General features: G+C 40.2%; 1 protein-coding gene across 2 annotated transcripts; it reads right to left on the minus strand.

Moving 5' to 3' along the window:
• Positions 1 to 8,292: 8,292 nt before the first annotated feature.
• LOC124148654 (organic cation transporter protein-like) lies at positions 8,293 to 18,195 on the minus strand. Of its 2 annotated transcripts, none has more exons than XM_046519882.2 (8): positions 17,854 to 18,195; positions 15,829 to 16,250; positions 15,233 to 15,466; positions 14,520 to 14,654; positions 13,344 to 13,426; positions 12,515 to 12,635; positions 9,483 to 9,555; positions 8,293 to 8,861 (listed from the first exon to the last, which is right to left on the minus strand). In XM_046519882.2, the coding sequence occupies exons 1-8, from the start codon at positions 18,124 to 18,126 to the stop codon at positions 8,610 to 8,612; spliced, it is 1,593 nt and encodes a 530-aa protein (XP_046375838.2). In that variant the 5' UTR covers positions 18,127 to 18,195; the 3' UTR covers positions 8,293 to 8,609. The 2 variants fall into 2 exon arrangements, with proteins under 2 accessions (XP_046375838.2, XP_046375839.2); XM_046519883.2 differs by having other exon boundaries at positions 8,721 to 8,861; positions 9,500 to 9,555.
• Positions 18,196 to 25,761: the final 7,566 nt, after the last annotated feature.

Here is a 25,761-nt window from a genome sequence, read left to right on the forward strand (position 1 = left end):
TACAGACGAATTACGTGTGCTGCATGAGGGTATTGTGTAATGGAAGATTGTACAGACGAATTACGTGTGCTGTATGAGCGTATCGTGTAATTGAAGATTGTACAGACGAATTACGTGTGCTGCATGAGGGCGTAATGGTTAACCTTGGATTATGTAACAAATGCAAACTGATGTATGATTATGTTACATGGAGTGATCACAGCTGCCAATGAAACACTCATACATGCGATATTCATCTTTATAGACATATGGTCATAAACTAGTAGCTACAGGCACTCACGTAACAGATACTGCTCCGGCCAGGTTTAATTACGAGTGTGAAATCCAATATGAAACAACCGTTTACGTTACAAACTCAATTTTATGTACATGCAAGTCGATGTCTGAATAATAATACATGCGATCACATGACGGGGGTTGGTGGATGGTAAATCCCTACTCAACAGCTCTTTCTGCCAATTTAATGTGTATTATATATGTGATTTACTGGAAGATAACTGGCTAGTCACTCCAGACTTTATGTGGCCAAGTCAAGTTATAAGTATTTGTATATATTAGTTAGATATTTTAGATGTTTTATTTCAGCTTTTATCTTTACAGACAGTACACTGCAAACCCCTAGACTCATGTAAGCCCTCAATACAATAGTGAGTGAGTGAGTGAGTTGGGGTTAACGCCGCTTTTAACAGTATTCCAGTTATATCGCGGCGTGTCAGCTTAATGTAGGAGGAAAGCCCCAAGTGATGCAGGTCTCAGACGTTTACCACTTCGGTGAAACCCACGAGCACGGGTATTGTGCTGACAAACCTAGAAACATAATCGGGGCCAACCGGGATTCGAACCCACAATCATAGGTTTCTGGCGTGCCCAAGGGACGCAACTCTGCACAGCGAATCGCGGGGCCTTAGACTACTGGGCCACCCGTGCCCCCCTCAATACAATCAGCCTAGCCCTGCACGTATGTAATAACTAACTGAACAATGCCCATCTCACTGGATCAGGCCAGGTTCTGACCCATGCGGGTGCACTCGACACAAGTTTCTGTGGTCTTTCTGATTCAGTTTCTCTGGTCAGATGTTTGTTTAGTTTGTCTGTCGGGCAGATCTAGTGGGCAGTCTTACACATATGTTTGGGGATGTCGCTTGGATTATTTTCTGGAAAATCAGCCCCTCGCTGCCTCGGTGTATAATCAAACTGAGGTAGTGTTTAAAGTAAAGTATGTTCGTCAACCATCAGCGCAGTTCGCTGTATGTGAAATTGAGGTCATATAAATCAAAACTGTATCGTATAGCATCAATACAGAATGTTATCTTGTTAAATACGGTAAAACCAGGATAAACTTAACTAAACTAAATTACAATTTAAACATTTCCTAAACCTATAACTGTATGAATGCGGTGTGGAATAAGAAGGTATGTAAGTCATGGAATTGTGTGTAATCTCTAAGGAAGCTATATGTAAATCCTTTAAGATACCGTGTTTGCAAGTTGTGTCATATGCTTTTTCTAGATCGAAAAGATATGATGGTAATCTTAATGAATGCTTCTAAACCAACTAAATGAACCGCATTGTTTATTTTAAAGTATCAAACTTATGAAGTCTTTGAAAGGCATTTAGAAGTGATACACATAAGGAAGAGAATTTGTGGATGTCAACTTCTTTATTATGAGAAACACAACGTTTCGGAGTATATGCTTACTCCTTCATCAGGTGAAATGAAGGAATAAGCATAAAAGCAAAGGGCAAAGATTGTATCATATATGATATGCGATTGTGGTAAAAAGGCTGTGTTATTTATCATCAAGACTTCTTCTTAATGTTTGTGTCATATATAATGCTGGTGGGTATGTTCCAATACACATAGTATCAATCTCTAGTTATATATTTGAAAGTATGTGTATTAGTTGATTAAAATTATTCATATTAAAACGTCAATGTATTTAGGGCATTTACATTAACAATTCACAGTGTAGATTTACATGCGATGTTCAACAGTTCCTTAGCGTTTAATTTGACAATAGACCGAACATAGAAACTACGACAACTTAAATGTTCTCAGTTCTACCAAATATATTTATGTGAGAGTTCTTGTCAGATCTCGAATTGGAAACATGCAAACATGTGGACAGTTATTAAACCATTGATAGATTACTCTTATACTCGTTACTACTTAAAAACGTTATGGTTTATCATTTATATTCTGAAGCAAAGCGATCTGAATAATTGTAACACTGAGACTCCATAACCTCAACTTAGTAAGTATTAACTATGTTTACGGTGTCTTGCATTAGTAAGCGTTCATATTGGAATACATGCTTGCCGTAAAAGGTGACTATGCTTATCGTAAAAGGCGACTAACGGGATCGGATGGTCAGGCTCGCTGATTTGGTTAATGCATGTCATCGATCCCAATTGCGTGGATCGATGATCATGATATCAATCACTGGATTGTCTGGTCCAGACTCGATTACTTACAGACCGCCGTCACATAGCTTGAATATTGCTGAGTGCGGCGTGAAACAACAAACCAACCAACATCATATTGGAATATGTAAAACATGAAAACTGATGTATGATTATGTAATATGATCCCAGTTGCTTGAATACTTTCCCTACACCAATGAAACACTCATATATGCAATATTCATCTTCACAGACACCTGACTGACATAAAATATTATTTAGCTTTAGGCAATCATGTTACAAGTACTGTTCCAACCAGATCCCGTTTGAAATGCGTACGCCACATTGTGAACTACATTCTGTGTACATGTCAGCCAATGTAAAATGTCTGCGTGGAGATGATGTGAACACATAGTGGTGGCTGCTGTATGGTCCCCATGTACATAACAGCTGTTATTCCTCGTCACATACATCTATACATACGTAATTAGGGTGTGTGTGGCTAGTCTTGCTATACTTCACATTGATAATAAGTTTGAATGAGGGATCTGAAGTATTAACACACACACACACACACACAATAATTGTAAATAAATTTTAACCAAGCGAAAGGAAATAATGGCAAACACCTTTTAACCAGCACTTTTTCAAAAGCTTTTTTTTAAAGTAGGCATTTTTTATTAAGACCAGGAAAGCATCAACCCATACCACAGTCTACAACTTCATATAAAACAGCTCTAACTAGGGCCTCGTTCCACAAAGCGATCGTAGTGATAAGACTGTCGTAAGTCTAAGTTAAAGTATAGAAGTTAGGACCGTCTAAGAGATGCGATCACTTAGTGGAAAGGAGCCCAGGTTTATTTAAGAAATAAACGACGAGTGGGAGTTGTTTATCGTATCCGTATCGTATCGTATCGTATCGACATCCACAATAACTCATAGAGTGTCTATCCGTATCTCTCCATCATAGATGTTAACTGCCTCTGTAGCAAAGACAAGGCAACTTCTGATTGGATCAAAAACTCCCTATACAATATTAGCATACATCCTGGATACAAGTTCCGTGACAGTCCTGAGAAGAGATATACGGACATGAGACATGGCAGTGGATGAAGATCGGGACACTCGACACTCAATCAGCCGTTTGTCTACACAGGGGAAAGACCACACTGTCATCCCAGGCAGATAACTCTCGACACAAGGAGAAAGAGGATATATGGATGTGTTTAGGATGCAATGTTCGCAGTTACATATGATGGTCAATGTCAGGCAACATTAGCTACAGGAAGTTTCTTGCATGCTGCAACACTAGACAAGCCAGCTGATGTGTTGTATAACAACAGTGAGAAGAAACTGATGAAGATGACCGTGTCCAATAATGTAAGCACAGAGGTGACCACACTGGACGCATGGCTATACTGAATAAAGGCACCATTTACTACGATGGCTTTGATCAAACTATTCTAGGTGCAGTTAATTTGACCTATAACAATGCAAAAACTTTCCATTCAATAATCCTGACGTGGGTTGATCAGTTACATCTGTGTTTTATTCCCTGATTTCCACAATGGTTTTTCTGCAATGAAGTTGAAAAATACTCGATTCTGATTGGTCAAATGACAATTACCACCTCTAATTGAAACAGGTGATTTGACGACCGCATGACCGCGGAAGCTAAAATTTATAGAAAGAACTTCTTTCTCAATCATAGTTGGTGGGCAGATTGAAATTACATGAACAATTATAGGTTACAAAATGAAAAGGTTCGGTTATTCACAGTGTCAAAGCTATTTTTATGATATCAACTTTCTATTAGGAAATGTATTTTATTCAAATTATATCTGTGAGATTTATCCGCATACCAGTGATTCATATTTCGCACATGCGGCAAGCCACAATGTCACTCACTGTGAGCTAGAGACCGCTGATGTGAGTCTACCAAGCCGGACTGACACAGAGGAGCCCTCCCTCAGACAACCAGTGATTGGTGTGTTAACTTCACGTCACATGGTCGGCGTACATGGTCTGTTCGACTGTGAGAAAAGGGTCAGTGAGACAATTTGAGAACCTACCGGAATTTAATTATTTAAAAAAAAGGCGCAATCATCCATGGTTACAGCCGATACACCGCTGAGACCTGTGTTGTTGTAAAAGATATAAGAATTGGTCATCTTCAGTGTGTGATTGAATGAAGGCCTGAGTTGTATGTTCACGGATGTCAGAGGCAGCTACGTAGACTTCACTCTGCCTCCACCGACTAAAACCTTCAACCCAGAAGCTTTCTCTGTTTTTCAAGTTAGGAAACTATTTGACTTTGTATGTTAAGTTTTTCTGTTAACAATGACATAAAGAAGTTATATTCATTTTAGTGAGTGAGTGAGTGAGTTGGGTTTAACGCCGCTTTTAACAGTATTCCAGTCATATCACGGCGTGTCAGCTTAATGTGGGAGGAAAGCCCGAAGTGATGCAGGTCTTAGACGTTTACCACTTCGGTGAAACCCACGAGCACGGGTATGGTGCTGACAAACCTAGAAACATAATCGGGGCGAACCGGGATTCGAACCCACAATCATAGGTTTCTGGCGTGCCCAAGGGACGCAACTCTGCACAGCGAATCGCGGCGCCTTAGACGACTGGGCCACCCGTGCCCCCTATTCATTTTAGATATGTTGATGATATCGTAGATTTGTGAAATGTATCATTTGGTAAATAGCCAGTAGACAATACTCCCTCTCGGAGCATCATATTTACTGTATATATGTTATTGAACTACTTGCACGGCAATATCTCGAATATGAGCATATGCACCATACTTATAACAACGGTTTGCCTGCAATGTAGAATTCTTGTCAGAAGATAGTATAAATGGGAAGCGAGTGTGCTATATCTTAAGTGATTCTATTCCAAAAGATGTTTGTCATTTCCAGTTTTTATGTCAACTGTCCGTGCATGGCAGCGTGAAACGTTTGTACTATTTTATATCGATGTCCTACGTTGACATTGCTGCCCTAATGATGGTCACGTGTTGATATTTCAGGGTCTTGGTGGTGGTCAAGTGTTAACACTGTGGTGTCTTGATGGTCAAGTGTTAACATTGTGGTGTCTTGATAGTCAAGTGTTAACATTGTGGTGTCTTGATGGTCAAGTGTTAACATTGTCGTGTCTTGATGGTCAAGTGTTAACATTGTCGTGTCTTGATGGTCAAGTGTTAACATTGTGGTGTCTTGATGGTCAAGTGTTAACATTGTGGTGTCTTGATGGTCAAGTGTTAACACTGTGGTGTCTTGATGGTCAAGTGTTAATATTGTGGTGTCTTGATGGTCAAGTGTTAACATTGCGGTGTCTTGATGGTCAAGTGTTGATATTGTGGTGTCTTGATGGTCAAGTGTTAACATTGTGGTGTCTTGATGGTCAAGTGTTGATATTGTGGTGTCTTGATGGTCAAGTGTTAACATTGTCGTGTCTTGATGGTCAAGTGTTAACATTGTGGTTTCTTGATGGTCAAGTGTTGATATTGTGGTGTCTTGATGGTCAAGTGTTAACATTGTGGTGTCTTGATGGTCAAGTGTTAACATTGTGGTGTCTTGATTGTCAAGTGTTAACATTGCGGTGTCTTGATGGTCAAGTGTTGATATTGTGGTGTCTTGATGGTCAAGTGTTAACATTGTCGTGTCTTGATGGTCAAGTGTTAACATTGTGGTTTCTTGATGGTCAAGTGTTGATATTGTGGTGTCTTGATGGTCAAGTGTTAACATTGTGGTGTCTTGATGGTCAAGTGTTAACATTGTGGTGTCTTGATGGTCAAGTGTTAACATTGTGGTGTCTTGATGGTCAAGTGTTAATATTGTGGTGTCTTGATGGTCAAGTGTTAACATTGTGGTGTCTTGATGGTCAAGTGTTAACATTGTCGTGTCTTGGTGGTCAAGTGTTAACATTGTGGTGTCTTGATGGTCAAGTGTTATCATTGTGGTGTCTTGATGATCAAGTGTTAACATTGTGGTGTCTTGATGGTCAAGTGTTATCATTGTGGTGTCTTGATGGTCAAGTGTTAACATTGTGGTGTCTTGATGGTCGAGTGTTAACATTGTGGTGTCTTGATGGTCAAGTGTTAACATTGTGGTGTCTTGATGGTCAGTTGTTAACATTGTGGTGTCTTGATGGTCAAGTGTTAACATTGTGGTGTCTTGATGATGGTTAAGTGTTAACATTGTGGTGTCTTGATGGTCAAGTGTTAACATTGTGGTGTCTTGATGGTCAAGTGTTTACATTGTGGTGTCTTGATGGTCAAGTGTTAACATTGTGGTGTCTTGATGGTCAAGTGTTAACATTGTGGTGTCTTGATGGTCAAGTGTTAACATTGTTGTGTCTTGATGGTCAAGTGTTAACATTGTGGTGTCTTGATGGTCAAGTGTTAACATTGTCGTGTCTTGATGGTCAAGTGTTAATATTGTGGTGTCATGGTGGTCAAATGTTAACACTGTGTTGTCTTGATGGTCAAGTGTTAACATTGCGGTGTCTTGATTGTCAAGTGTTAACATTGTGGTGTCCTAATGGTGGTCAAGTGTTAACATTGCTGTGTCCTAATGGTGGTCAAGTCTGGTATTGTGGTGTCCTAAGGATGGTAAGTTGTTAACATTGTGGTGTCTTGATGGTCAAGTGTTGATATTGTGGTATCTTGAGGATGGTCAATTGTGAACATTGTGGTGTACTGATGGTCAATTGTTAACATTGTGGTGTCTTGATGGTCAAGTGTTAAGAGTGTGGTGTCTTAATGGTCAAGTGTTAACATTGTGGTGTCTTGAGGATGGTCAGTTGTTAACATTGTGGTGTCTTGAGGATGGTCAGTTGTTAACATTGTGGTGTCTTGAGGATGGTCAGTTGTTAACATTGTGGTGTCTTGAGGATGGTCAGTTGTTAACATTGTGGTGTCTTGATGGTCAAGTTTTAACATTGTGGTGTCTTAATGGTCAAGTTTTAACATTTCTGTGTCCTAGTGGTGGTCAAGTGTTAACATTGTGGTGTCTTGATGGTCAAGTGTTAACATTGTGGTGTCTTGATGGTCAAGTGTTAACATTGTGGTGTCTTGATGGTCAAGTGTTAACATTGTGGTGTCTTGATAGTCAAGTGTTAACATTGTGGTGTCTTGATGGTCAAGTGTTAACATTGTGGTGTCTTGATGGTCAAGTGTTAACATTGTGGTGTCTTGATGGTCAAGTGTTAACATTGTGGTGTCTTGATGGTTAACATTGCTGTGTCCTAGTTGTGGTCAAGTGTTTATATTGTGGTGTCTTAATGATGTAGCTATTGCGATTGTGTTTATAGTGGGGCGTCCAAATGATGTAGTCATTGTGTTCGTGGTCACGTCTTTCTTGTGAATCTAGTTTTGTTCTGTTCTGGTGATGTCCAGATTGGGATTTCACCCTATCATGTTCCCAACGAGATACAACTCTCCTTAATCTATATGTCGTCTCCTGCATTGATTCCTAACGGCTTCAGAAGCCTAATGATACTGACATTGTAACATTATTTTGCAGTCATTTTTCAAATGCGTTAAGTCAACCATTTTTGTCTTCTACACAATGTTCTGCTACTGCAGGTGTAATTAGGGTGTGATAAGACCGCTGTGTCAAGAGGGACTTGTGTTTTACTTCCAACAGGTGAGCTCCGCCTACTGCTACACCTGCAGAGTCGTGAAGATCAAAGGTCGGCCCTAGTGCATACCTGATTATACCTAAAATGGATAGCATATTATAGAACGGCCTTCTGGCATCTATGTGTAAAGTTTAGATACTCCTTTGCTTGGAGCAATGCAAAGATTCCTCTGGTTCTGTATAGGCTCTGTATTATAAAAGAAGATTCAAACCTGTAAACGTTTACAACAGACAAACATAGAGGAACGACAGCTTTTTAATTATAACAGTTCCGTGAACAGAAACGATTTAATCAATTAATTACTACAACAATCATCTCAGTTATGTAGTCCAGCAGGAATATCAGTTAAGTTACATGTGTTGCCTACACTTAATCGTGGTTACTCGTGGACAAAGGAAAATGGAAAATGATCAAGACCTTTTCTTGTTATGAATGACTTACTTTGTATACTTCAGTTTATATCTTTGTCTATCAGTCCAGGTTTAGCTATAACAGATCCATGGTAACCATAAATATCTTCTGATGTCACAGCCGTGAAACAATCTACAACTTTATCAGTTCTTCACAATTTGTTCGTCAACTTCATCTTTCCTGTTGTTAAATGAGCCCGAGCTGCTTGACACGAGGGGCGTCCCCTGGTCGCCCGATGTGTGTACACATCCATTTCGAGCAGATTTGGAAGTGGAGATCATCGTGTCTTCCAGTGCTTTCCCCCTGGTCTCTTCGAGTCCAATGGTAGCAAGCACAGTGAGAACCGCCAGAATTCCCAGAGCAACGAATGGCACCATAAGGTCCTTAGTTCCACCCTGAAACGTTTATTATTCTTTAAACAAATGTGGATTTCACTGAATCATAAAACAAGACATAATCTTTCGGCGAAGATTTCGAAGAGCACCACGCGAACGTTGCTCAAACGTTGTTTGATCAGGGTTACAATATTCAGGGCCTCAGCCAAGCCTCCAAAGTGTTTTGTGATAGACGCGTGGAGGACATTTCCAAATTCGACGCATCAGTGACAAAAATCATTATTTTAGTTCATAATTCGGCCAGAAAACAATCAGTATATTTTGTTCATTATTGACCCTAAAACGAATATTGCTTGTCATTTTAATATAGTGATGTGATATGAAATAGAAAAAATATGCACTTGCAACCTTTAAGAAAATCAGGGGACCCCATTGAGTGAAAGCAAATCATCTCACGGGCACCCTGATTATAATTATACAGCTGTGATAGAAATTTGAGTGAGTGAATGAGGATCGAACCCAGTCCTTCGGCATGACGCGCGAACGCTCTTAACCACTAGGCTACACCACCGCCCAATAAGGAAAGAGCCAGATGGAAAGAGAGAGACAGATGGAATACTGCACACACACGTACACACACACACACACTTTACTTTAAATGATTTGTTACCAGACACTGACCAGAGACAGAACCTGACCTGCGAATATACCACCGATTCTTGCAGCGGCACTCTGAGCAGCAGACGACAGGTTTCTGGAAGAACAAATGTATTATTTTATAACAAGCTGATACAACAATGTCAGCTAACATAACTTTTCGTAAAATAATAATAATGTCCTTTTTGACACTAATGTGATTGACAAGATTCGGGAAAAAAATGGCAAATATGCGGACCAGTGGATGCCCAGCTTCGGCACAAACACAGTATCTTAAGCGACATGATGGAGTGGCTCCATTAGTGTGTTACCGTCTTCGCCATGCTTGTGGTTTTGACACAGAGGTCCATCCGTGGTACGACCCAGAATATGTAGAGGGCGTCATGGAACATGATAAATAGAAAATTCTTTGGAATAGGCCCAGATACAGCCTCAGACCTAACCGGGCCAACAAACCTGATAGTGACCTTTTTGATGAATACAATGAAATCATTTATATCGTTGAATTTACTGTCCCCTTTGACACCAATGTGATTGATAATATACAGGAAAAACATGGCAAATATCCGGACCTCGCTTTCGAAATATCACGTTTGAATACCAAGTACCAAGTTGTCCGACTCCCCATTGTTCTCGGTGCCATAGGTTTGGTACCTCCCAATCTGTTGACTGACATTGGGAGAGTACTCGGATTTTCTACAGCCCTTCTGACAATCTGGGTAATGCAGGATGCTGCAGTGTTTGGGAGTCTTCACATTCTCCGAAAATGTTCTGGATGGGTTTGACTAGGCAGCCCTTACTGGGAGAAGTCCCATTCGCTGTGTGGGCTGTGTGTATAGGGGGCAAGGGCCCTGAGCTGATGATGAGCCTAACGAGCCTGACTGTGCCAGGATCACCCAAACCCTCTTTGCTGCATTTTATAATTTTAATCTGTACATAATAATAAGAATAAGAATAAGAATAAGAATAATTTTTCCTAGGCGCGGCTTTACATCCACTGTGGAATTCCTAATGACTGCTTTAAACAAGGGTGTTTTTAACCCGGTCTTGAAACTGTTCAGTGTTGGAGAGCATTTCATTTCATCTGGTAGAGTGTTCCATTTTACGACAGCAGAATGTTTTGAAAGAACAGTATCCACACGTCTTCAGGGCATGTACAAATTTAGCAGAGTGAGTGAATGAGCTGTGCAGAGTTACGTCCCTTGAGTACGCCAGAAACCTATGATTGTGGGTTCGAATCCCAGTTCGCCCCGATAATATTTCTAGGTTTGTCAGCTAGGCCACCCGTGATATCACATTACGAAGAGATCTCCAGGGGCCGTTCTTTTATGCACTGGTATGTCAAAGAGAAAACCTGAGCGTGTACTGGGAGCCAACGAAGAGACTCAGTATTGGTGTGCTGTGAGTTGATGTCAATGGCGCGATCCGTAAAGCAGTGCCGTGGACGCTTTGTCGCCTTTTGTGCCACTTGCTATTGAGTAAAACCTGTTCCACCATGGCCCCGCATATTAATTATAACCTTTTGAATTGTAAAATAAACACCACTCTGCAATGACGCAACTGCTTTTTACCCTTTCACTGCCTTGAGGATAGAACAATATCACGAAAAACGTCGAACCCGCGAACACCGCACCGAAGGCGAACGAATGTAGTCTTCCGTAACGGCGACATGGAGGACATTTTATGAAATAAACAATTAAATAAGTTAATAATTTATCCTTTCTGAACGGTGAAATGTGTGTTTTATGCAGAACGTTGTATGATATTCTATGCATTGTATATACGTGTGATTCGGTAGGTTTTCGTTCACAGAAACAAACAGATTAAAAAGAAATTATTCTTGTATTGATCAGGGCTATGTTTACGCATGAGTGGCCCATCATCATTTGCAAGTAATACTTAGGAGATAAATGTGCTCGAATTGGGCCTGTGTGAATTGTATACTTGCCCTGTAATATGTATTTCATAACCCGAGGGGCAAAAAGCGACGTGCACGCGAAAGGTTCAGGAAACATTCCACGTACATCACCGTAGGGCCAACTTACACAGTGTTCTCGCAGTTTTGCTTGGAGTTCTTGAATATCTTTCGAAATACGGTTAACAAGCATTGTGTTGAAACATTTTAGGTGCTTAGGTTCCTTGAATGATGGCCATTGACTTGCCTTTGCATGTGTTTGTGACACATGTTCGCGAACACCAGGTGTCATCACTATTTGATAGTAATTCATAAACACATGCTCATAAAAAAGTCGGGATCGTACAATCGACTTTGCTTTTGGCAGAGAATACGGAAAGGTTTTTTTATGAATACGGAAAGGGTTTTGTCGCTTTTATAGAATAGACCATTTGGACAATGTTGTCTTATCGTTGAGATGGTTATTTAGAGCCACACAAGACATCATGATACATGATTAACTCAATAAGAAAGTTCAAAGACAAAACGGAAGTAATTAATGGAAGGAAACTATGATAAACGGGATTGCAAAGTTTATCTAATTCGTGATGTGTGGGATCACTGATCCCCCTTGGAGATCTGGGGTACTGTTGGTCTTTAGCAACCCGTGCTTGCGGTAAATGGCAGCTATGCTTGTCGTAAGAGTCGACTAACGGGATCGGGTGGTCAGGCTCGCTGACTGGGTTGATGCATGTCATCGTATCCCAGTTGCGTGGATCGATGCTCATGATATCAATCACTGGATTGTCCTGACTGAATTATGTTCAAACAGCCGTCATATAGCTGAGTGTGTGTGTGTGTGTGTGTGTGTGTGTGTGTGTGTGTGTGTGTGTGTGTGGCTGCTTGTACTGGTCCGGACTGATGCCGATTTAAAGTGCTAGTTCACTGAGATATCATGCCGCAGTTTAACATGAATACCCCACAGCATACTGACTCCGAGCCGACCAGTCCTTGTTTTAGCAACTTAATGCCGAGCGCCAGACAGGGTAACAACAAGTACTATCTTTTAACGTCTTTTGGTATGACGCGGCCGGGGATCGAACCCCGTACCCCACCACCAGACCACGGAGGCGGTCTGTATATTACAGGAAATAATGTTTACCTGATAACTGTAGGGAACTGTTCTGCGCACAAAGTCATAGAAACTAGCCACCCAGACGAGATTGTAAATTTGGCTGCTATTGCGCATGCGTTGATGTAATTTCCTCTTTCATCAGCAGGTGCTAAACATACAGAAATGTTTGGTAAATAAACGCTTGGTGCACACAACAACTGAGCTGCTTGCCTTTTACATTTTAAAAGAGTAAACGACTAAACAGAACAGGCTAAAACCATACTTGCTGACATCGACCTGCTCCACTGTATTCTGCTTCAATTTTTACTATATTATCTACCCGTGCGTATCCAGTTACAATTGGTCTTCAGAAACCCATGCTTGTCGTAAGAGGCGACTAACGTTACTGGGTGATCAGGCTCGCTAACTAGGTTGATGCATGTCGTTGTATCCTAATTGCGTGGATCGATGCTCATGATATCAGTCACTGAATTGTCTGGTCCAGTGAGTGAGTGGGGATTGACTCGATTATTATTATTGTTATTTACTGACCGCCGTCATATACCTGGAACTTTGCGGCGTTAAACAACAAAGAAGCATGATTAATAACGGGTTTTTTCTATTATTATTATTTAGTTCGAAATGAAACAAACATTTTAAGATTTGTAGGTTATGAGCAGATAAACAAACCGACGTCAGTTTTGTTGGTTGACAGCTGTATAATACCTGCAACCTGCTAGCTCGTGTATCCGAAATCTTGAAAAGATTGTAATTATTTGCAGACTGCCTTAACTCAGCTGGAATATTGCTGGGTGCGGCTTTAAACAATAAGCAAACAAACAATTTTATCTAATAAATGCAACACAGCTGACTGTACCTAACCGTGTTGATATTGCCAGTCCAAAGCACAATGCAGCCGCCAAGAAGAATGGTAACGCAGCCCCAACTCGCCGTCCGAAACTGTGAACAGGATGAGCATGCACACATTTAGTGAGTGAGTGAGTGAATTGGGTTTAACGCCGCTTTGAACAATATGCCAACCTTATAATGTTGGAGTGAGTGAGTGAATTGGGTTTAACGCCGCTTTGAACAATATGCCAACCTTATAATGTTGGAGTGAGTGAGTGAATGAATTGGGTTTAACGCCGCTTTGAACAATATGCCAACCTTATAATGTTGGAGTGAGTGAGTGAGTGAATTGGGTTTAACGCCGCTTTGAACAATATGCCAACCTTATAATGTTGGAGTGAGTGAGTGAATTGGGTTTAACGCCGCTTTGAACAATATGCCAACCTGATAATGTTGGAGTGAGTGAGTGAGTGAATTGGGTTTAACGCCGCTTTGAACAATATGCCAACCTTATAATGTTGGAAGAGCCTTAAATGATGCAGGTCTCAGACCTTTACCACTTTGGTGATACCCACGAACATGGGAATGGTACTGATAAACCTAGAAACATAATGAGCAACGTTAAACCCAATTTCACCTCACCTCAAAACATGTAATTTCTGAGAAAAACGCACTAAGTTTAAGGGAACGAATAATTATTAGAATGCGCTCAAGAACAATGAAAAATGTAAAGATAGCAAAAAATGGTAAAAGTGTGCAATCAAACTTCGTTATAATAATCTTTTACAATAAAGGAAGATCTGTACGATATTAACCCGTTTTACATTAAGTGTTAACAGGTAAATGCTTACAAGAAAAGTACTTTTTACATTTAGGGTTGTAACACTATTTGTATTCTAATACAATTAATGGCATAACGGATGCACAACTACATAATTAAAATCGAGTTTATCAGACATATGATATCGATAGATTAACCATAAGCCTATTAGTTATCGTTGTCATCTGAATATATACCATACTTATTGAAGATTTAGGCATTGATATGGCAACTTGTTAACAGATGAATTCGATCAGTAGGTTTTAGAATCCTTCAAATATATTAATTTTAAAGCTGCGTTGATTATGGATTACATATTGTTTTGTGTATTACAATATCGCCCCATGTAAAGCAGTTGGCAAAACTTCCATCTTGAAAACTCACAAAGAGGTGATGAAGATCATGCAAGGAGTTATAGGCAACTCTGTGAGAGCCATTAATGTCAGGTTCATGTAGAAGTCACCAGACAGATTCTTCAGGCCGAAGGCTATACCATAGTATACTACAGCGCATCCAAACCTAGTGGCAAAAACACAAACCAATTACATCCACATGCTGTAACGTTGAATGCACTCACAGAAGTCAAGAAGTTACTGAGAGTTCTGAAATTGCATTGTGTAACATCAGTGAAAGACTTCTTCGCTAAAATGAAAGAAGCTACTTAAAGTATAATACCGATGACCTTTTAGACTAGAAATAATACAAGCAAACACTGAAATACATGCAGCGGAACCATTTCATATTTTTTATTCTGTACAAATCAAGAACAATTTACGTCTTTTCAGAAAAAAAATGTTTCTGATATACCCTCTTTACTATTACTTTAACTTCGACTTAACCAGCACAATTATATTATCAATGTCTACGAGTGATTATGGCAGGCAACTTTCAGACCAGGTGAACGTTCACACATGATCTGCGGCATCGTAGAGAAGGCAATATGCTTTAATAGAAATCAAATGGTAAATATGAATATAGAACCAGTCATAAAACACTGAATTATTTGCATGCAATTCCATTTACTTCCACGGCATTGCAAACCTGTCTCTCTCACAAGTCTTTCTGCATAAAAAGGAGGATGTTCAGGCCAAGCTTACCAGATAAAACATGAATAAAATGTTTTCTTGAAGAGTTTCTTTGTCCTCAGTAGATCCAGATAAGAGTAGTTCCTGGTTTGTTTCCCCTCCGCCTTCTCCTCCTCAGCTATCAGCTCCAGGATGGACGTGTCCGGAACTGGCTTCTTGTTGTAGGCCGCCATCTTGTTGATGACACTTTTCGCCTCCTCCAGACGTCCTTTCACAGTAAGCCAACGAAGCGATTCTGGTACAAAGCTACAAGATCACTTAATAACTTAAATACTTTGTTACACAGTGATTTTGGCTTGGTAATATGATCTCCATTAAATGTCATCAAGATGAGCCATCCCCAGCCCTCTCTGCATAAGGACCAGCACTGAGCCTGTTAATGGAATGTCAATTTGTAACGTGAAACTCCACAGTCTCTGCTCAGATCCGAGCACATTCTGACCACTGGAGGATATAGTATAAAGGCACGTTTCCACTTGTAACAATTTTTAATTGACAACATTAGAAAGATTATGTCCAATAAATGAATGACAAAACTTTGTTATAAGATATGATTATCTTCATGATTGTGAAAGACCACGTTTTTGTTCTTTAAATCTTATACTTACAACCATGTACAGAGGTATGGGATTGTCAAAGCTGCCACTGCGAGATGGATCCATTTCCAGTTGTGGAGCCATTTAGCTAAGATACTCAATATCAACATCCCTAGAGGCCAGTCAGGCAGTGCTGCAACAAAGGCCCGCCATTTGGTTCCAACAAATTCTATCTGGTACAGGTATACAGTTGCCAAGAGAAGACCACATCCCACGCCAAGAAATGCTCTCACGAATGTAAACATGATCCAGGAAACGGAAAAGGCTGATACGATGTTTCCAATGCAGGTCACAAATAATCCACCATAGAAGACCTTCTTCCGTCCGTATTTGTCTGCACAGTAGCCAGCGATTATTGCACCCACAAGCAAACCGGCCATTTGGACAGATATTATGGCATTGCTGACCCAACTCATTTCACAGACCAAATTCCACTGAAATAAAGCAAACCGAAACGTCGTTTAGTAAAGTATACAAGACAGCTTCACGATAAATCTCAACGAAGAATGAAAAACGAAGAGTGGTTTATTTCACGATAAAACATTGTTCTATCATGACGTCATTTCTGGATATTCGAACATGCGCTCACATCTTGATGACGTCATAAATTGGCGACGTTATTTTTGAGAGGGAAGTGTCGCGTGAGTTATTCCCCATAGATGTAACTGGGCAGCGCAGATGAAAAGTGGGAGAGATATGACAATCGGTATTGGGTGAAAAGGTGCGGATAATTGTCATAAACATTGTGAGAATACCAAACTTAACCTTGAAAAGGCTGTACAACATGTTGATATCTCATATAAAAAATAATCGACTCGTTGTCGTTGTCTATCGTACAATAAAACACTGCAGGGAGATTAAACCATGAGGGGCGCCACTCGTCGTTTATTTCTTAAATAGAACGGTTTTAAGATTAGGTGGGACTGATGACGTTTTGTTTCCACATTGATCGTGATTTGCATCCTATAAGTGTTGTAAAGTCCTAAACGATGCACTGTAAACAATGTTTGTGTTGTCATAATGAGAGAAACAACAAAGATAAGTTGGCTTGCCGTTTTACTCCTCTGTAAGTCACAAATATGAACAAAAAAATAGATTGCGTTTTCACATATTTAAGTGTAAGTGCAATAAACTGGGACTGTAACTATAACAACAAAATAATCCCCGATCGATAGAAGAATACATTTTTTCCTTAAGTTTGTAATATGAGATACAAAATTGAAAATCAAATGTTCTTTGAGAATTGAGTATTCACATGGTAATAATTCCACTTGCCTCAAAGTATTTTCTGTGAATATATGGAAAATCCTTCCTTGATTGGATTGAGGATTATGGTTAATGAAATAGAGACTTCAGGATGTAGAATCAAGCCAAAGGCTGACAGTACTGAAGCGTGGTTTTGGCAGAGCTGTGACATTATTGGATATGTCAGTTATACCAAGTTCTTTGACCAGATAATTAATGTAGTGATGGTCAGTGGAAACAACTACAAACAGACTTTGGATGAGAGCTGGTTGGGACATCGTGGATGTATTCGAATTCTGTTGTCACATTTCAGTTTGTGTATTCTACCAATGACAACATCATGCACTGACTAAATCCACTCTGACGTACATTTAACAGGTTCCTCTTTTTTACCGACCCATATTGGCATATGCTTCTGCAGCATCCCTAAAGATTGTACAGTTGTGGTCTCAGTTGGTCATGTGCTGTTCATTTTGAGCCAAATGTAAATAATATGGCATTGTCAATAATAGCGTCTCCTGTGATAAAATCATCTACAGGGAGGGAGTAGTATGGTGAGCCTTGGCAGCCACAAGTTACATCATGAGCTGCCAAATCCACCTTCTGCAGCAGGTCCCTACAATTGAACGCCTTTGAAGAAACGGTAGGAAAATGAAACTGTTGGTAGTTCCTGGAATGTGATACGTTTTGGGACATTTAGGGAATATAACTTTTTTCTGAGAAGGTTACTTGTGTTTAAAGCATCACTCTCCTTGGCTGCAAATTTCAAAATCTGAAGAATATTGAGCATACCTCTGTGACTGCCGTCTCCATGACATCACTGAACTTCCTCTCACATGTTCCGTTCCATAAGCAATTTTGATAGCTTCCGTTCAGTTGACTCGTGTTCCACTGGCTGAGTTCAGTGTCACCAGATGTACACCACCATGCAGGCTCCACACCAGCAAATGCCATCATCAACATCGTCTGAACAATTATTATCTTTGAACAGGCCAATGTCGGAATTAAGATTTTTTGGTAAAGACCAAATCCTCCGATATCTTCAATGAGACCTTCCAAATGCATGATGATCTTCAGTGCTATCTGTGATGGTCGTTGTATTGACTGAGTCTGATGTATCTGACATAGAAAAACCAAATACATCATAGCAACAGAATTTGAATTCATGGCAAGACAATGTCAGTCCAATTGTCATTAACCAAATAATATTGTATACTTGATATATACCAATAACCTTTTTCCTGACACTTAATGATTCAGTTTGGATCTATCAAAACGCCAGGCAATAAACTGATTGTAAACGGTCCATTATTATTATTATTAATGGTAGTAGAAGTATTATAAGTAGCAGTAGTAGTAGTAATAGTAGTATAAGTAATAGTAGTAGAATAAGTAGTAGTGGTAGTGGTAGTAGTAGTAGTAGTAGTAGTAGTAGTAGTAGAAGTAGTAGTATTATAAGTAGTAGTGGTAGTGGTAGTAGTAGCAGTAGTAGTGGTAGTAGTAGTAGTAGTAATAGTGGTGGTAGTAGTAGTAGTAGTAGTGGTTGTAGTAGTAGTGGTAGTAGTAGTAGCAGTTATAGTGGTAGTAGTAGTAGTAGTGGTAGTAGTAGTAGTAGTGGTAGTAGTAGCAGTAGTAGTAGTAGTAGTAGTGGTTGTAGTATTAATGGTAGTAGTATAAGTAGTAGTAGTAGTAATAGTGGTAGTAGTAGTAGCAGTAGTAGTAGTAGTATTATAAGTAGTAGTGGTAGTGGTAGTAGTAGTAGTAGTAGTAGTGGTAGTAGTAGTAGCAGTAGTAGCGGTAGTAGTAGTTGTAATACCGGTGGTAGTAGTAGTAGTGGTAGTGGTAGTGGTAGTAGTAGTATTAGTAGTAGTAGTAGTGGTAGTAGAAGTAGCAGTAGTAGTAGTAGTAGTAGTAGTAGTAGTGGTAGTGGTAGTGGTAGTAGTAGTAGCAGTAGTAGTAGTAGTAGTAGTAGTAGTAGTAGTAGTGGTAGTGGTAGTGGTAGTAGTAGTAGTAGTAGTAGTAGTAGTAGTGGTGATGGTGGTGGTGGCTGCACATTTGAATGAACAGGCAATTCTTGGGCCAAAATATCATAAAGAAACATGTATAGAAAAATAATTATACTAAACAACAAAAGTTCCTGTGACACCAATATTTCAGTGTATTTTTCAAACAAGTAAAGTTTGGTTTTCAATATTGTAGTACATGTATGGAATCAAGTCACAAAAACGCAACTGCTACAGGAAAGCATGCATTCCAAGGAAGCCCCATGCATTTCACTACCCAAGAATGGGTATAAAAACATGTACGTTAACGGCATTCCATATGCATTGTTTAGCATCTTGCTGAAAAAAAACACTCAGAAAAACAACAAAATTACGCAATTATTCAACATTACGAAATGCCACGCCTGTCCGAAAATGAGCGTCTGCGAGCCATTGGTATGCTTGAAGCAGGATCGAGTCAACGTGATGTTGCAAGATAATTTAACGTCCACAGAAACACCATTTGGTATTTATGGCAACGTTGGCAACAGACGAATGAAGTCAGAGACCATCCTCGGAGTGGCAGGCCACGCGTAACCAATAATCGACAAGACAACTGGATTCGACCAACACACCTACGAAATCGATTCCAGTCAGCAACAGTGACTACAAGAAGCATCCCTGGCCTTCGACGAATATCTTCGCAAACCGTACGCCGCCCCCTCAGATGTGCAGGGATTGTCGCCAGAAGACCCGCCAGACGTCCCATTTTGACAGGAAACCACCGCCAACCACGTCTACAGTGGTGCAGACAACGTCTATGCTGGACGGCAATGCAGCGGGGACAAGTTCTATTCAATGACGAGTCTCGTTTTCACCTCAGCCACCGCGATGGATGGATTCGAGTGTACCGACGTCGAGGTGAACGTTACGTCAATCATTGTGTCATGGAAGAAGATCGGTTCGGGGGCGGCAGCGTTATGGTATGGGGTGGGATTACAGCAAGACAGAGGACCTGTTTGATAGTCGTAGAGGGAAATCTCAATGAACAGCGCTACTGCGGCGAGATCATCGGCCCTGTTGTTCTATCGTTTTTGCGTCGTCGTGGCCCAGGCATTACCTTTCAACATGACAACGCCCGGCCTCATATTGCTCGACTTGTTCAGGATTCTCTTCAACAAAACAACGTGAATGTCATCTTCTGGCCGGTTCGCTCCCCTGATCTCTCACCAATCGAGCACATGTGGGATGAGATGGATCGGCACCTTCGACGTCAACCACGTGTTCCACAGACACTCCAGGAACTTCGAAACATGCTCCAGCAGATATGGACAGATATCCCACAGGACTTTGTGCACCGCCTGGTCCATTCCATGAGACGAAGATGCGTTGCTTGCATCGCAACCAGAGGTGGACACACACGCTATTGATTTATAAATTGACATTTTGGCATGTTCATGGGTTTTTTTTATGAAATCACGCATTTTCTGAAGTCAGTATGGCAAATGAAACCATTTGAACACTTACAGGAGTATTTTATCTGTTGCAGACCGAAATTGTTTCAGATTTGGTAAAAAACATATGTTTGCATTAAATCTTATTCAATGTCACAGGAACTTTTGTTGTTCAGTATATATTGAAGCACCCATAGTCATACAGAGATAACCCATAGTCATACAGAGATAACCTATAGTCATACAGAGATAACCAATAGTCATACAGAGATAACCCAGAGTCATACAGAGATAACTCATAGCCATACAGATATAACCCATAGTCATACAGATATAACCCATAGTCATACAGAGATAACCTATAGTCATACAGAGATAACCAATAGTCATACAGAGATAACCCATAGTCATACAGAGATAAGCCATAGTCATACAGAGATAACCCATAGTCATACAGAGATAACCCATAGTCATACAGAGATAACCCATAGTCATACAGAGATAACCTATAGTCATACAGATATAACCCAGAGTCATACAGAGATAACCCAGAGTCATACAGAGATAACCCATAGCCATACAGAGATAACCCAGAGTCATACAGAGATAACCCATAGTCATACAGATATAACCCATAGTCATACAGAGATAATCCAGAGTCATACAGAGATAACCCATAGTCATACAGATATAACCCAGAGTCATACAGATATAACCCATAGTCATACAGAGATAACCCAGAGTCATACAGAGATAATCCAGAGTCATACAGAGATAACCCAGAGTCATACAGAGATAACCCAGAGTCATACAGATATAACCCAGAGTCATACAGAGATAACCCAGAGTCATACAGATATAACCCAGAGTCATACAGAGATAACCCAGAGTCATACAGAGATAATCCAGAGTCATACAGAGATAACCCAGAGTCATACAGAGATAACCCAGAGTCATACAATAAACATCATGTAATCTGACACCGTTCAAACACAGTGTTGTATCTGCAAATGCCTAGTAGATACTCACTTCTTTTTAAAAGATATTTCCTTATAAATAAAAAAAAGAAGGTCGATGTTTCACAGAGAGTACTGCTCTCTTCAGCATACGATATAGATGTAGCACAGACTAGTTGGTAGCACGGAAGTGCTGTGTCACAGGATATGCCACATCACGATGTGACGTGCTTGTGATAAGATTAAATAATCTGAAAATGTCAAGTGTATCGTTACACAACAAAACGGCACTCTTTTTGTGAAAGCAGGTGCAACTGGTACTTTCTTACCTCTTTGGACTACATATCTTTCAGATATTCAATTATGATTCCATTATGATCAAAGTAGATCGATGTAACGCTGAAGGCTTCCCTCTGTTTAGGTAATGGAAACTACGTCAGCTATAGCACAGCTTAGTCAGATGTGCGAGGGACGTGTGTCACAGATTGATATAAGGAAGTCTTAATAATGTCCACAAAAACGCCCAGCTTCCTGATTCAATGTATGGCTTTGTGAGTTGTGTGGACAAAATGTCAGCCATAATGACACAACTGTAGCGCAATAATGTCAGCCATAATAACACAACTGTAGCGCAATAATGTCAGCCATAATGACACAACTGTAGCGCAATAATGTCAGTAATAATGACACAACTGTAGCGCAATAATGCCGGCCATAATGACACAACTGTAGCGCAATAATGTCAGCCATAATGACACAACTGTAGCGCAATAATGTCAGCCATAATGACACAACTGCAATTAAGCATGCAAAGTTAAAGCTCAAAGGAACCTTAATAGTAATTCTTCTCAAATAAACAGCCAGGGGTTAAATATTTGAATGGGGAAAGTCCCTTTAGGCGACCAAAGTGGTTTAGTCTTTTAGAATCACTTTGAACCAAAAGCTAGTGTAGTTTCGAATTGGCTGTAATGGGTTCTTTTTTGTGTAATGTTTATCGACAACATTCGCAACTTTTTTTTCTGAAAATGTGTTTGGCTGTTGATACATGACGGCCACAGTTAATCCACATCCAGAACTTGAATATTCTCTGTCGTGTGGCAGGAGTACTGCTGAGCGGAATAGGGCAACACATAACTTTATATGCCTATTGTGGGAGTGGCGGGTTCTACCTGTGGGGCAGGACTTGCTTACCTTTTTCGCGAGCACCTGGTGTCATCACTGATTTTCAGTGATCCATTCATTTTCATCGCTTTTTGCCTTTTACGCCCAATGTAATCGGTTTCGTCGGATAACCGAGACTGGGTATTCTCTAGCGTCAAGGGAAACGAAACTCCGTTGTTGGTTGGTTGGTTGGTTTGTTGTTTTACGCCACATTCAGCGATATTCCAGCTATATGACGGCGGTCTGTAAATAATAGAATCTGGACCAGACAATCCAGTAATAAATATCATGAGCATCGATCCACGCAATTGGGATCGATAACATGCTTCAACCAAGTCAGCGAGCCTGACCACCTGATCCCATTATTCGCCTCTTACGACAAGCATAGTCGCCTTTTACGGCAAGCATGGGTTGCTGAAGACCTATTCAACCCCGAATCTTCACGGGTCGAAACAACAGGGAATTCTATCACCCTAGATGGCGTCAATGGAGCAAAGATGATTTCTGACATAAAATGTGACATATGGCTTTTTGCACTGAATTGGTTTAAAATAATTATTTTTTGTATTATCAAATATTCGTACATAGATGATACGGCAGTCTGAATGTGTATCATACACGTGTCGGAATAGAAACATAAATCAGCTGCGTACTGCCAACAAAAAATAATGTAGCTGTCGTTGAGGTGAAAATTTACATTACCGTGGCGTTGCATCTGAACGCAACATCTAGTCATTTCCCATCCTGGAGGAACAGTTCGTGTTAAAGGCGTCATGTGAAGGGTGTGACCCTAACAGCTTACGATAGGCGGCAAAGATTACGTTGGGACGGGCTTTGCGATAATGGCGTTACACCATGTTTACAGATGATGAAGGTTTTCCCTCCAATTCACAGATGGCAGAAAAGGTTTTTGGCGACGTAGCGGCGATCGGTATGCCAGGGCAACAATTCTTGACTATGATCGGAATGGAGGAAGTAGTGTCATGGTAAAGGACGGTAGTGTCACACATGACAGGTAAACTGATTTGGTTATTGCGAATGGACATTTGACTGGCCAGCGATATGGTGACGCCTTTTACTTCCATTCGCTAGAATAATCGTTAGAAATATTGAACTGCAAGATGACAATGTCAGACCACATCATGCCCAGATCGTCACCGAGTATCCTTGCCGAGACGGCATACGAACATTGGACCATCTGTAGGATATTCTCGGGCGGATAGTGTATGCTAGCGACCCAGCGACCCATGCCGACGTGGTCCAGCTTGGGGTAATGGCAAGCAAGGCAACCAAACACAAGTGAATCAACAGTATGCCATCAAGGTGTCATGCATGTATCGCCCACATGGTGGACACACCGGATGTCGATCTACACGCCCGAAAACAGTTTTCCTCACTACATTTTCACAATCATCTCATCAGTTCCCTTATTTTACGTCGGTAGTATAGAAATCGGCAGAACAATTCCAACAATTGCATGTTTTGTACAGATGATGCGTTGATTTGATGCTTGAAATATATTATATATTATAATATATTAAAATAAATGAAAGTATGGTGGACAGGATTATTCGCAGTGTCATTACTAGTAGTAGAATGGACAGTCGGTAATTGCGTTACACCACTGTTGCATCACGACTTCGCTCAACCATGCATATATGTATGTACACGAAGGCACGTCGATGCGCATATGTACGATTACATATAAGGTGTTTGAAAAAAGGTGTTCACTAGCGCCCTGCATTTCGCAACCATCGATATTACAGTTTTCGGCCCCATCCATGACCAAAAGAAAACAAATAGTAAAGATGTCTCTTAAGCATATACGTTATACCAGCGTAAATGAACAACGAGTTGTCTCCATGATCCTTTACGATAACATGCTAAAATTGAACAAATGAAGATAACATCATGTGAATGAACTGGTTTATTAAACAAGATGATTCAAGAAAATTTGAAAATACCTACTGTTCATCAGCATTGATATACAAACAAATCTATGTTACACAAACCGTTGAGAGAGATACGCGACCTTACTGTAGTATCATGACACAGCAGCTCAGATCGCCTGATGAGCTGAATGAGCTGAATGCAGAGTATCGGGAGGACTCCAGGTTTCGAGTGTCAATAAACAACATGCTTCCTATCATAACAGATTGCTAGACAACCAGAATTACAGTGTTGGAGATTTCTTCCGTCGTTTCATTTCCGTAAATCTGCTTTTTAGAATCAAATTCTTTTTTTTATTTTCACAGTTACAAATATTTTGATCATGAAGGTGATCAAAACGTCTGTTCATCCAGATAGTTTTAAAATATATTAAACTCACCACCTTCCTGTTTTTAAAACTATATATTTCACACCAAAGCATTCACCAAATCTCATTATGAGCAGAGACTTTTAAATGACTTGTGATAATATGTTGGCTTTTTGTTGTTTAACAATACACTCCATATGCATATGACGTCAGCCCGTAGAAAATCGCGTCTGGACAATGCAACCTATCCTGTAAACATTGTCATCACTTTTTCTCGTATCACATGCTTTGAATTCAAACCAAACTAAACATTATTAGCCAGGTTGTTCTTAGAACGAGAAGCAATTTTGTCTCTGAACAAGTCCTTTTATTTAAGAATTGACTTAGAGATATAAACGGAAAAAGGTGTGCATATTGTGAAATCCGTATAACCCCATAAAATCAAAAACATATTGAAGTCTATTAATATATAACGTCAACAATAATAACTTCAGACTGCTTATTAAAACATTAACTCACACAAACATGTAGACAACAATACGAAATCAGTGACATCTGTCAGCGCTGTATACAAAACAAGCCTCACCCATTCTATTATCAACCATTCAAGGAGTCCGATAGTGGGCGTGTCATAAAATGTTTCGAAAGAAAAAGTTGTTTGTTTAGCCAATCAAATGCCTCGGATAGTCTTTTAGTTCCCTTTTTGTTTTAATATCCTCATTTTTCACCCAACCAGTCACTTTAATTATTCTTGTTTATGTGCTATTTCGTCGGGGGCACGGGTGTCCATGTCGTCTGAGGCATCGCAATTCGCTGTACGTCCCTTGGGTACACCAGAAACTTATGGTTATGGGTTCGAATCCCGGTTCGCCCCGATTATGTTTCTAGGT

Source organism: Haliotis rufescens, unplaced genomic scaffold (genome assembly GCF_023055435.1).
Source record: "Haliotis rufescens isolate VD_foot unplaced genomic scaffold, xgHalRufe1.0.p SCAF_13, whole genome shotgun sequence".
NCBI classification, from domain to species: Eukaryota; Metazoa; Mollusca; class Gastropoda; order Lepetellida; family Haliotidae; genus Haliotis; species Haliotis rufescens.

What these genes read in the sequence shown, in the direction of transcription:
- LOC124148654 (XM_046519882.2), bottom strand. Translation starts at nt 18,126, where the DNA reads ATGCATTTGGAAGGTCTCATTGAAGATATCGGAGGATTTGGTCTTTAC. An exon ending in GGCAATATCAACACGGTTAG is followed by an intron (nt 12,636 to 13,343) that starts GTACAGTCAGCT and finishes CTGTATGTTTAG; the next exon opens with CACCTGCTGATGAAAGAGGA. An exon ending in CAGTTCCCTACAGTTATCAG is followed by an intron (nt 9,556 to 12,514) that starts GTAAACATTATT and finishes TTGTTCTTCCAG; the next exon opens with AAACCTGTCGTCTGCTGCTC.